The sequence below is a fragment of the Narcine bancroftii genome, unplaced genomic scaffold, assembly GCF_036971445.1.
Source record: "Narcine bancroftii isolate sNarBan1 unplaced genomic scaffold, sNarBan1.hap1 Scaffold_298, whole genome shotgun sequence".
Lineage (NCBI taxonomy): Eukaryota > Metazoa > Chordata > Chondrichthyes > Torpediniformes > Narcinidae > Narcine > Narcine bancroftii.
This window is the reverse complement of record NW_027212034.1, coordinates 296456-310376: the sequence shown is the minus strand read 5'-3', so window position 1 is coordinate 310376 and position 13921 is coordinate 296456. Positions and strand designations below refer to the sequence as shown.

At 37.4% G+C, this 13921-nt stretch overlaps 1 protein-coding gene across 1 annotated transcript in view; it reads left to right on the top strand.

Annotated features, from left to right (window-relative positions):
• Positions 1 to 13921, top strand: part of LOC138750899 (protein yippee-like 1) — a 62379-nt gene that overhangs the window by 12445 nt on the left and 36013 nt on the right. The window contains exon 3 of the mRNA XM_069913027.1: positions 8813 to 8856. Coding sequence (XP_069769128.1) covers positions 8813 to 8856 — 44 coding nt within the window. The remainder of the gene's footprint in view (positions 1 to 8812; positions 8857 to 13921) is intronic.

Below are 13921 nucleotides of genomic sequence, written 5' to 3'. Positions count from 1 at the left end.
GGGCAGCAACCTCCTTTGAAGAAGACCGCAGAGCCCACCTCACTGACAAAAGGCAAAGGAGGAAAAACCCAACACCCAACCCCAACCAACCAATTTTCCCTTGCAACCGCTGCAATCGTGTCTGCCTGTCCCGCATCGGACTTGTCAGCCACAAACGAGCCTGCAGCTGACGTGGACTTTTTACCCCCTCCATAAATCTTCGTCCGTGAAGCCAAGCCAAAGAAAAATTGTACTTATCTTTCATTTGTTCAAAGGATAAGAATCTATTTCCTGAAAAACAATTTTCTATTCTTTTAATCCCTTTTTTTCCCCATTCTCTAAAGGAAAGAGTAACTTGTTTTGCGTCAATATTAGTTTTGGTAATTGATAATTTGTTTTATTTCTTTCTACATGAATCTTCTTCCAAATATTGAGGAGATGATGTAATACTGGAGAACTTCTATGTTGTACCAATTTTTCATCCCATTTATATAATATGTGTTCAGGTATCTTTTCCCCTATTTTATCTAATTCTAATCTCGTCCAATCTGGCTTTTCCCTTGTTTGATAAAAATCTGATAGGTATCTTAATTGTGCGGCTCTATAATAATTTTTAAAGTTTGGCAGTTGTAAGCCTCCTTGTTTATACCATTCTGTTAATTTATCTAGTGCTATCCTCGGTTTCCCCCCCTCTCCATAAAAATTTCCTTATTATTTTCTTTAACTCCTTGAAGAATTTCTCTGTCTGTTGTATTGGCAATGCCTGAAATAAGTATAATATCCTTGGAAAAATGTTCATTTTAATACAGTTTATCCTTCCTATTAGTGTTAGTGGTAAATCTTTCCAATGCTCTAAATCGTCCTGTAATTTTTTCATTAGTGGATAATAATTGAGTTTATATAGTTGGCCGAGATTTTTGTTTATTTGTACACCTAGGTATCTTATTGCTTGCATTTGCCATCTAAATGGTGATTCCTTCTTAAATTTTGAGAAATCCGCATTATTCATAGGCATTGCTTCACTTTTATTTACGTTTATCTTGTAACCCGACACTTCTCCATATTCCTTCAATTTCTTATATAATTCTTTTATTGATAGTTCTGGTTCTGTTAAGTACACTATAACATCATCCGCAAATAAACTGATTTTATATTCCTTGTCTTTTATTTATATTCCTTTTGTATTATTATCTGTTCTTATCAATTCTGCTAGTGGTTCTATAGCTAACGCAAACAATAAAGGTGATAGTGGGCATCCCTGCCGTGTTGACCTGCTTAAGTTAAATTGCTTTGATACATGTCCATTTACTGTCACTTTCGCTAACGGTCCCTTATATAATGCTTTAATCCAATTAATATACTTCTCCGGTAAACTGAATTTTTGCAATACTTTGAACAAATAATTCCATTCTACTCTGTCAAAGGCCTTCTCTGCGTCTAAAGCAACTGCTACTGTAGGTGCTTTATTCCCTTCTACTGCATGAATTAAGTTAATAAATTTACAAATATTGTCTGTTGTGCATCTTTTTTTGATAAATCCAGTTTGGTCTAAATTTACCATTTTCAGTACATACTCTGCTAATCTGTTTGCTAATAGTTTAGCTATTATCTTATAATCTATGTTAAGTAAAGATATTGGTCTATATGACGCTGGTGAGAGTGGATCTTTCCCTTGCTTTAGTATTACTGTAATTATTGCTGTTTTACATGAATCTGGTAAGCTTTGTGTTTTATTAATCTGGTTGATTACTTCCAGGAGGGGCGGAATTAATAAGTCTTTAAATGTTTTATAGAATTCTATTGGGAATCCATCCTCTCCTGGTGTCTTATTATTTGGTAATTTTTTAATTATCTCTTGTATTTCTACTATTCCAAATGGCTCTGTTAATTTATTTTGTTCCTCTATTTGTAGTTTTGGTAGTTCAATTTTAGTCAGAAATTCATCTATTTTCGCTTCTTTCCCTTCGTTTTCAGTTCGGTATAATTGTTCATAGAATTCTCTAAAGTTTTCCTTAATTTTTTTGGATTATATGTAATTTGTTTGTCTTGGATGTCCTCTAACTTTACTGTCAATATTAAGGGTAAATGGTCCGATAGTATTCTAGCTTTATATTCTGTTTTTCTTACTCTATCTTGCATACTAGCTGATAACAAAAATAGGTCTATTCTTGAGTATGTTTTATGTCTATCGAGTAATATGAATATTCCTTTTCTTTTGGGTGTTCTTTCCTCCATATATCCAAAAGTTGCATTTCTTCCATTGATTTAATTATAAATTTGTTTACTTTGTTCTTTCTGTTAATTTTTTTCCCAGTTTTGTCCATATTTGAATCCAAATTCAGGTTGAAATCCCCCCCTATTAATATGTTCCCTTGCGTATCTGCTACCTTCAAAAAAATATCTTGCATAAACTTTTGATCTTCTTCGTTAGGTGAATATACATTGAGTAGATTCCAAAACTCCGAATATATCTGACATTTTATCATTACATATCTCCCTGCTGGATCTATTATTTCCTCTTCTATTTTAAATGGCACATTTTTACTAATTAATATAGCTACTCCTCTTGCTTTTGAATTATACGATGCTGCTGTTACGTGTCCTACCCAATCTCTCTTTAATTTCTTGTGCTCCAATTCAGTTAAGTGTGTTTCTTGCACAAATGCTATATCAATTTTTAATTTTTTCAGTAAATTTAGCAGTTTCTTCATTTAATTTGGTTATGTATTCCATTAATATTTAAAGTCATATAGTTCAACGTAGTCATTTTATACTTTGTTTATCTTCCCTTTCCGTTTCTCCATGATTACCTTTCCTCCTTATCCATTTCTGTTTTCTTGTTTTAAACCCTTTATAAGACAACATTCCTAAAACATCAAACATTTTCCTTATTCTCCTATTTAAAACTTCTTTAGCCCCAATCTCCCCTTCCCCTCCTGAGTTGTCCTTTATCCCTTGTCGGACAACCACATCTCCCCTCTCCATTTGGATTTGCGAATTCACTCGCAAGCGTCAGCTGATTTTGCAGTGACCGCAACTCCTCCCCACCCAGCCCCCCCCAGAAAAGATTTCACTTTTCATATGTAACAAAGGTCACTCTTTTAGTTCCCTCCTTATTCCCTCTGTTCCATTTCCTTCCCTTATTAATTCTTGTCTATACTATCTATATTTTCCTCTAAATACGGATACATTCATGTATGCACATTATACATATACACACACATATACCTCTTTACCCACATACATATAAATCGTGGTCATTTTTACTCTTATTACATATCTTCATCTCTCTGGTTGTTTTGTAGTTGTTCTGCAAATTTCCTTACTTCCTCTGGATCCGAGAATAGTTTTTTTTCCCATAAGATCGTTTTCGATGTATTGAACTCCTTTCTCTTCTTCAGGAGTTCAAAACTTATATCTGGATAAATGAAGATTTTTTACCCTTTGTACTCCAGTGGCTTGTTGCCCTCTCTTACTTTTTCCATTGTCTTCTCCAGTACCTTTTCTCTTGTAGTATATCTTAGGAATTTTACTAAAATAGATCTTGGCTTTTGTTGTGGTTGTGGTTTAAAGGCCAATGCTCTATGTGCCCTTTCTATTTCCATTTCTTGCTGTAGTTCTGGACATCCTAGGATCCTGGGGATCCAATCTTTTATAAACTCTCTCATATTCTTGCCTTCTTCATCTTCCTTAAGGCCCACTATCTTTATGTTATTTCTTCTGTTATAATTTTCCATTATATCTATTTTCTGAGCTAACAGTTCTTGTGTCTCTATAACTTTTTTATTAGATTCCTCTTATTTCTTTTTTAAGTCCTCTACCTCCATTTCTACTGCTGCTTCCCGCTCTTCCATCTTGTCCATTCTCTTTCCCATTTCTGTTAAGGTCATATCTATTTTATTCATTTTCTCTTCTGTATTGTTTATTCTTCTTCTTAAATCATTAAATTCTTGCGCTTGCCATTCTTTAAATGACTCCATGTATTCTTTAATAAGAGAAAGTATATCCTTTATCTTGCCTTTCCCTTCTTCTTCTATTTCACTGTACTCTTCCTCTTCCTCTTCTTCCTCTGGGTTGGCCATCTGTTGTTTCTTTGTTGCCCTTTTCTTCTCTTTCTTGTTTTCGTTGTCTTCTGTGTTCTCCTCTTGCTGCAGGTGTTCTGCAGCTGTCATTGCCGGCTGTGGAGATCGACTCCCCAGCTGGTCACCCCTCCCGTCGGTGTGTTTTTTTGCATGCGCATCGCGCATGTGCGACTCCTCGTGCATGCGCGGTTGCGCACATTTACTCGGCTCAGCGAGCCATTTTTGTAGTCCACTTTCTACCGACCTGAGGGAGCGGGTTTCTCTCTCCACCGTGGGCCTCTTCGAACAGGTAAGGCCTTCTCCTTCTTCTTCCGTTGTCTTCTCTTCCTCTCTTCTTACCGTTGATTTTGATTTTTCTTTTTTCGTCGCCATCTTCTTTCCACCTTTATACTCACTTTTCTTTAATTTTTGTTTTTGTGCCTTTGTGTTTTCCTTTGTTTTTTCCGACTTTTCTGGAGAGGGCTGGAGTTCACCGTCCGGCCACTACTCCATCACGTGACTCCTCAGGCTGTGATGATTGAGCTCTTTCATGAAGGGTCAAACTATGCTCTTCTACCTCTTCAAAGTTTTGTTTACATCTTTTGTTCCTAAATGTGCATTTTATGAGATGCTTAATGTATTTGTTTCCTATATTTGAATAAATTTCCACCCAACCTGATCTGCCTGCTATTGACTGGACAAATTAATGGTGGATGTTCTTGTAAGAAAGGTCTCCAATAAAAATTTCCTCTATTTTTCAGAGTGGAGCCAGATTTTTTTGGCATTACTTTTTATTCTCATTTTCAAATACTGTAATTAGCATGGTGCTGCTCTTTTTACAGTACCATTCATGTTATTCTGAATTTTGAAGGTTCCCTACAAGACGTTAGTAAGGAAGGTGGAAGCATTAGGTATTACTGATGAAATAGTGAAATTGATTCAACAATGGTTGAATGGGAGATGCCAGAGAGTAGTGGTGGAAAATTGTTTGTTGAACTGGAAGCGGGTGACGAGTGGAGTGCCTCCGGGATCAGTACTGGGCCCACTGCTGTTTGTCATATATTAACGATCTAGATAATAGGGTGGCAAATTGGATTAGTAAATTTACAGATGATACAAAGGTAGGTGGGGTTTGGACAGTGAGGAAGATTATCAAAGCTTACAGGATGATATAGGACAGTTTGAAGAGTGGACTGAAAGATGGCAGATGGAGTTTAATACTGAAAAATGTGAGGTGCTACATTTGATAGGACTAATCAAAATGGTTAAATGGTAGACAATTGAAGAGTGCAGTGGAACCAAGAGAGTCATGGTGCATAATTTTCTGAAAGTTGAATCACATGTGGATAGGGTGGTGAAGAAGGCATTTAGTATGTTGGCTTTCATAAATCAGAGTATAGAATTCAGGAGTTGGGATGTTATGTTGAAATTGTATAAGGCATGGATAAGGCCAAATTTGGAATATTGTGTGCAGTTTTGGTCACCGAATTACAGGAAGGATATAAACAGTATAGAGAGAGAGTGCAGAGGAGGTTTACGAGAATATTGCCGGGGTTTCTGGGTTTGAGTTGCAGGGAAAGGATGAGGGGTGATTTAATTCAAAATTATAAGGGGGACAGTTAGAGTCAATGTGGATAGGCTTTTTCCACTGAGAGTGGGGGAGATTCAAACAAGAGGGCATGGATTGAGTGTAAAAGGGGAAAAACTTAAGGGAAACATGAGGGGGAATTTCTTCACACAGAGGGTGGTGGGGGTATGGAACAAACTTCTGGCAGAGGTGGTCGAAGTGAGATTGATATTAATATTCAAGGAAAGGTTGGATAGGTATATGAGCAGGAGAGGTGTGGAGGGTTATGGGCCAAATGTGGGTCAGTGGGACAAGGCGGGAGGAGATGTTCGGCATGGACTAGTAGGGCCAAACTGGCCTGTTTCTGTGCTGTAAATGGTTATATGGTTTATGGAGTTTTGGAGGGGACAAAACAACAGTATTCTGATGAGAAGCTGCTGAGTGCTTGGTTGATGAGCTGACAGGGATGGTGTGCTGTCAGATCCAAACTGTAACCCTGCACTCTTAGGTGATGTGTGGGCTTTCATTTGGTAATGGAAAGATTACCTGTAACCTGGAATCATTTGGAATTTTTCCCAATGTGTTTGGTTGATACCTACCTCACTCTAGATTTTTACCAGGTTTACAAAAAACAGAATTTAGTGGGTAATTAATGAAATATGGATCTTAAAGAGAATTGAGAGTACAGTGTAATCCCACAGAGTTGCATGTCCAGTAATTGTACAGTTGGTCATTCTGTACAGGATTGTTATCCAGGACCTTCAACCTACTGTATCAATTATCCAGAATCTATCTGTAGCATTTGAAATGCTCATTTAAATACTTCTGAAGGCAAAACCCCCTCCAAACTCCAGCCTCCTTTGTTCCAAAAAAAACACAAACCTAGCCTATCCACTATCTACTGCATTTACACTCTTCCTCCGGTGTAGCGATCTGACTATATGCAGTGATCCAGTTGTAACTTGTCTAATACTATAGAGCTGTACCTGCTTCCTGCTTTTGCATTCATGCCCTGGAAAGTATTCCATATGCTGTACACCTTGCCTACTTGTATGGCTGCCTTCTGGGGTCTGTGTTTCTTGGTTCTTCCTAGGCTCCGATCATTAATTATGTACACACAACCTTTTGTCACCCCCAAAATTCATCAAGTTGCATTTATCAGAATTAAAGTCCATCTGTCATTGTGCTGCTCATCTTGCCAACTTCTCTGTTGTTCTGTAGCCAAAGACTACACTTCTATCAACTTTTTCAATGAAGTTACCAGTCATACCACTTACATTCACATCTTGATTGTTGATATATATCTCTGCAGTATGCCATTGGTTGCAGGTGCCTAATTATAAATGTTTTTTTGATCAGTGATAATTAGAATTGTTTAATATTGTATTATCTTACTAGCCTTGCCTGTCAGATTGGAGGAGCTATACAAATTTGTGGTGACATCTATCTAGCCTTTGAAATAGCATTATACTATGTCCATTTAAACAAAAAACTACATCTTCCCTAACTTGTAATTGCCCTGAATTAGTATAGATTGCAATGGTACACCATGCCTTAGATTTCAACGTAGCATTAGTCATCTGACATTGATGCTAGAACCTGGATTGCACCACGCATATCAGCTTGAAAACTAGCCTGTCAATTCAAATCAAGTTGTATTTTTAATTAAACTGGTTCTTATGGATTTGGAAAGTTGGTCAAACAGATTTTTTTGTTTGATCTTAAGGTCCTGGATTTAAATCATTGAGGAAGATATTTTACTGGGCATTTATTTGGCCTTGGCTTCAGATTAAGAATCATGTAATCTGTGTTTAATTGTGTGTCCAGATCTAGAGAATGCAAATTTCAGTGTAACTGTGTATTTCCAATATTGATTGTTTTGATGTTTTTAATCTGGAAGTATTTGGGTAATTAATTGCTGGTCTGTGAATTTGTCCCAAAAGTATTGATGTCTGATGGGTAGTTGATGGGAGATTTTTTTAAAAGTATTTCTGGGCTGCAAAATTGTGCACAATCCATATTAATGACTTAAATGAAAAATAATGAAACATCTATGAGAAAATGAGAAGAACATGAGAGCTGTCAGGAAGGTTAAGTGATTGAGCAGGAGGTGCATGTCTTGAGGAAAATTGGGCTTTTCACTAGCACAATTTTGAACATCTTTGCTTGAGTGGTAAGATGCTTGCAAAAGCAATGTAATCTTGATGATCTTAAAATGTAGAATTTTAAATGATATGCAAGACTTTATTGCAAGATATTTGAGAGTACGTGAATTAATGTATTTGTTCAGTCTTTGAGGCCACACCTGAGTATTGCTTGCACCTTTTGGTGTCTAGACCCGAGGGTATACTTGCCTTTTTAAAGTTGGTGTTCCCTAGCTTCACAAGATTGATTTCAAGGTTTCTTTATTGTCACGTAATAATACACAAATTGTGTCAACTTTTACTTGCCTTGAAGATACATAGAGGTGCCACTAGCATAAGAGATTTCTAGGATGAGTTTAGAGTATTGTCCCACAAACAAAGATTCAATGGTAAGGCTAGATTATATTCAGAGGAGTTGTAAGAATGTAATCTCATTGAGATGCTCATAACTACTGAGGGGATTTTGTGGGTAATTGCTGAGGAGCTGACTCCTCAAGTTGAAGAGCCTAGAACTTGAACAGCATTTTGGAGCAAGCAAAGAAGGAATTTGTTTCTCATGGTTGTAAATCTTTGAGATCCCTGCAAACATCCACAATTCTCCACTGTGTGCATTTAAAGTCGGTTTGTTTTGGGATTGATTATGCATTGTTTTGAAAAGTGCCTCAAACTATAGGAGAGACAATAATTGGTGAATGGTAGATCAAGCTTGGAAATTGCATGGCTTGCTGCTCTTTCTATTTCTTGTATTGTTCCATAAATAAATCAGGAATTTGAAAGCTGGAGTTTTACAAAATCCCAAAAGATGAAACTGTTTAAAAAAAAATCCCCAAAAATGCAAGTGAATGACAGCAGGTTCTTCTTTTACTACAAGCTCTTTATTTGCATGCTTTTAAATGTCTTCCATTTCAAATGACCCCTCAAGGGTATTGTAGTTTAGAACTTGCATTCCTCAGAGCATGAACATGATGTTCTGTTAATTTCATACAGAGTGAATTATGTATTGGAGTCTCTGGTTCTTTTTGTTCAAAACCTTCTAATTGTTGCCTCTTTTTGTTTCTCAGTCATTCCAGGGCAGCCAGGGACGTGCATACCTGTTCAACTCTGTGTAAGTACTGTATATAAATTTTTTAATTTAGACCAAAACACAGTAACAGGTCACTTCAGCCCATGAGCCTGTGCTGCCCAATTATGCTCAGTAAACCTACAACCCCTAGTAGGTTTCGAGTGGTGGGAGGAACCCATGCAGACATGAGAACGTACAAACTCCTGACAGACAGCGTGAGATTTGAATCCTGGTTCCAATTGCTCTAACACTGTAGTGATTACTGCTCTGCTAAACATGCCACCCCCATGTATATACCACTGTTTGCTGCTTTCAGATCTGAGGTATGTGTGTTTTTTTTTCCCCCTTGTGGCTATTTGTTTTATATGTGAACCTGTGCCTAGGAATCTGCTTCTCTTAAGGGTGTGTAGGTTGCGGGGGGTGGGGGGGGGGGGGTGCGGAGAAATAAAGGCATTTTTGTGAAGAGGTAGTAATGAGTTAGTCACTGATGTCAGTGGTACAAGTATAAAATAAGACTTGAACAAATCCTGTACTTTGTCAAATGTGATTTAGTTTGAAAACTTGCATGGTTCCAATTATTCAGGGGGATAATTTTCTTTTCAATTGCATGATGACTTCATCAGACCAATTGAAATCTTCAGGTTGAATATCTTGGTTTCTTTAAATCTGCTGGGTATAAAATATTGTATATGTAATGAGCAAAGATTGAGCAAAGATCTCTTCTATCCAGTGGGTTGCTAGGTCAGAAGTATAATTGAGTTGGTCCCCTGCTGAATTGGTGTACTATAATTGGTGGAGGTGGGAGGTTGAAAGAGGCACATCTGGGGTACTGACAGGTTGGAAATAAAACAAGAGGATTTCCTTTTGGGTCTTGTTTGCTTCATCTGTTAGGAGCTAATGCTACTATTGTTGGGTTTGAAATGAAAATTCTCTCCTATAAACGGTAAAAAAAATAAATTGGGTCTGGGAGTACTGTTATTGCTGGGGAGAGGTGTTTGGAATAATGTAAAACTGGCTCAAGAACTTTGAAGACCCTTTGAATTCTTTTTAGTTAAGGTTCTTTTTTGTTTCAAATATGAGCAGAATATAGAAATTGAATTAGCATGGTGTAATGTCATGAAGCTGCACATTTTGGCGAGGGTGATGACCACTGGAAAGCTTCCTGCAATTCCAAAAGGCAATTTCCACATATTATTGTAACTGTCCTCTTAAAATGTCCTCATCTCTTAATTTGCACACTTTTCTCCACTTGCCCTTTTGCCTATTTGCTTCTCAGTACTATCCTGGTGAAATCTGCTTTGTTTAGGTGACAGTTTGACAAGAGAGAGTCTGCAGGTGGTTTGTGGAGGAAATTATAGTTTAAAACTTCACCACCTAAAGGCATTCCTATTGTTCTTAAGATGCCTGAGAGATTAGAATAGTACAGGAGATATTTGAAGATTGGTTTGGTCAGAGGTGATTGTGAGGCATCAGAAAAGGGTTTGAGGGTGGTGGGAAAGAAATGTTAAAGTTGTACCCATGCTTATCTATGTAGGGCAATGTGAGATGAGGTGCAAGTTGATATGGATGTCATAACTGGATGAAATGGAAGTTTACACACGGTAGAGGAGTCGGGAATGATGTTTAGGCTGACAAGTAACAAAAAAGCGTGGAAGAGGGTTGTGGCAGTAGGTGACAAAACACAAAAGTCTGCAGACACTGACTGAAGTAAAAATAAAATGCTGGAGAAACTCAGCAGGTCAAACAGTGTAGCATATATAAAGATACATAACCAATGTTTTGGCCTGAGGGGGGATGGCTCTGTGAGCAGAAAGAAAGGAGTGGAGAGCTGGAGAAAAGAAGGGTTTTACATTTTGTTCATACCTTGATGAAGGGCTCAAGCCTAAAGTGTTGGTTATGCATCATTGGTGCATACTTGCTTTCTTCTGAATGACATTTCTGAAAAGTTGTGTACATTTGGGAATTCATTTGGCAGTCATGGTCAGACCCTGAGAGGTGCGAGAGTTTGTAGTTTTAGATGCAAAGAGAAGGCATTGTAGGTGATTTGCATTTAATCTATGATTGGATAAAAGAAGACAAGTAGGGTATATTTGCACCCAACTTGTTGACAGCAGAGATGTGTTGGAAGAGGATGGTCTGATCATTTAAAATGCAGACAAATTGAGAAGCACGAGGAGAACCTTTACTAATGATGCAAACAACAATTTCTTTGGTAAGAGCAGTTACAATCCTGTATCTCGTAGATTCTCAAGATGGGGCATACACCCCACCAGTGGGGCATGGGATTATTTTGGTGGGGGATGGGATTATTTTGGTGGGGCATGGGATTATTTTGGTGGGGCAAGGGATTATTTTGGTGGGGCATGGGATTATTTTGGTGGGGCGTGGGGCTTAAGAATATTTTAGTGGGACATAGGAATATTTTGGGAAATAATTAAAAAGTTGGTTTGAAAAAATAAACTCATTATGTTGGTGTGAAAGATGATAACTTCTAAGTAAAATCACTTTGCTCTTTTTATTTTCATAATGTGTATTTGCTCTTATTTTAACTGTTGTTATCCTTGGTTAACATTATATCTTTTCTGATCAGAATTATTATCATGCATTCTAAATTATCCCAACAATAATGTCTCTGTCCATACCCCTTTTTCAGCTCACTAGTGAGTGAGACCTGTATCTGTACATATCTTTGTGCACTAGCGTACTGATGTTGGGGATGGGGCACCGCAGGCACCAGCCTGCCTGAGGGGGATGCCAAAATCTGGGGGGGGGGAAATAGGGAACCCAGAAAATATGAGGCAAATGCAGTTTTGATGCACTCTCTGTGAGGAAAAAGATGTCAGAAACTGTCCTAGTGTTTTTTTTCATTTTTATTTTAGGGTCAGTTTTCTTCCTTTGATTCAATCATTCTTACATTTTTCAATTCTAGAACAATAAAATATTGGTTAATCTGTTTCAGGGAACTTGCGCTATTGTATTTTCTGTTTCAGAGAGCTGTTGTATATTCAAAATGAGCAGACCAAGGAAGTAAAAGGTTCCTAAAGTTTGGGTTTATACACAATGAGCATGCACCTTTTTGCCTATTATGCCAACAGACTTTGACAAATGAATCAATGAAAGCATGCCATTTTGAAGCTCATTTGAAGGTAAAACATCCTAACCATGTCAATTCAAAATTGGAATATTTTAAATCACTGAAAGAGAAGTTTGAAAATAAATCAAAAATCACTTAGCTACACCAACTACAGCCCTGAATCATACCCTTGAAGCTAGCTATGAAATTTCTCTGCTGATAGCAAAACATGGGAAGAATCATACAATTGTGGAGGAACTGATTAAATCTGCAATATCATTCTTTCCCAAAACAGTTCTGCAAAGGATGACAAAGATGTCCGAGCAGTGCCATTGAGTAATAGGACTGTCTGCAACAGAATAGATGACATGGGTCAAGATGTTGAAAAACAGCTTATTGAGAAGTTGAAATCATGAAAGTTCTCAATACAACTGGATGAATCTACTTTATGGGTCAGTGAGGCTCTTATTATTGGTATACGTGAGATATATTGATCAGGAAGAGTTTTAAGAAGAGATGTTTTATGAATCATTAGAAACAACCACTACTGCAGTTGATATCTACAACAAGCTCAAAAATTATTTGGATGAAAATGAAATACCAAAGGGGGAGTCATGTGATGGAGTAGTGGCAGTCAGGGAACTCCAGCCCTCTCCAGAAAAGTAAAATAAAGACAGTGAAAAAAACGAAGGCACAAACACAAAAATCAAAATAAAGTGAAAATAAAGGTGTGGAGAAAATGGCAGCGAAAAAAGAAAAATCAAAAGCAATGGGAAGAAGAGAAGAAGAAAGGACGTCGGAAGAAGAAGGTTTGCTTATCTGTCCGAAGAGGCCCGCCGCGGAGAGAGAAGCCCGCTCCCTAAGGTCAGTTGAAGTCCCGAACTCGGGACTACAAAAATGGCTCATGGAGCCAAGCAAAAGTGCACAACCGCGCAAGACAAAAGTAACACTGACGGGAAGGGGGACCAGCTGAGGAGTCGATCTCCACAGCTGAGATTGACAGTCACAACAAAACAGCAAGAGGAAAACGCAGAAAATAACGAGAGCAAGAAAGAAGAGAGTAAAAAGAAATCAAAGAAATAACAGATGACCAACCCAGAGGAAGAAGACCAGCAGCAAGACACTCTAATAAAAATAAGAAGACCCAACAAAATAAAACAAACAAACCAACAAGAAAACCAGAAGAGACAGAGGTAAAGGACACAGATCCTGGAGTGGACTCAGAAGAAGAAGAGGAAGAACACAGAGAAATGGAAGATGAAGGGAAGGGCAAGACAATGGATATATTTTTTTTAAAGAATATATGGAATCAGTAAAAGAATGGCAGTCACAAGAATTCAGTGAAATAAAAAAAGAGTAAAAAGTACAGAAGAAAAAATGAATAGATTAGAGATGATCATGTCAGATATAGGAAAAAGAGTGGACAAGGTGGAAGAATGAGAAACAGCCGTAGAAATGGAAGTAGAGGACTTAAAAAAGAAATTAGAAGAATCTGATAAAAAAGTTAGAGACACAAGAGCTGTTAGCTCAGAAGATAGATATAATGGAAAATTATAGTAGAAGAAACAATATAAAGATAGTGGGCCTTAAGGAAGATGAAGAAGGCAAGAATATGAGAGAATTTATAAAAGAATGGATCTCCAGGGTCCTAGGAAGACCAGAACTACAGGAAGAAATGGAAATAGAAAGGGCACACAGAACATTAGCCCCTAAACCACTACCACAACAAAAACCAAGATCCATTCTAGTAAAATTCTTAAGATATACAACAAGAGAAAATATATTGGAGAAAGCAATAAGAAAAATAAGAGAAGACAAAAAAACCACTGGAATACAAAGGTCAAAATTTTTTTTTTCTATCCAGATATAAGTTTTGAACTCCTGAAGAAGAGGAAGGAATTTAATGCAGCAAAAACGATCCTATGGAAAAAAGGATATAAATTTATGCTAAAGTATCCAGCGGTACTTAAAATAGTTATTCCAGGGCAGCAAAACAGACTATTCTTGGATCCGGAGGAAGCAAGAAAATTTGCA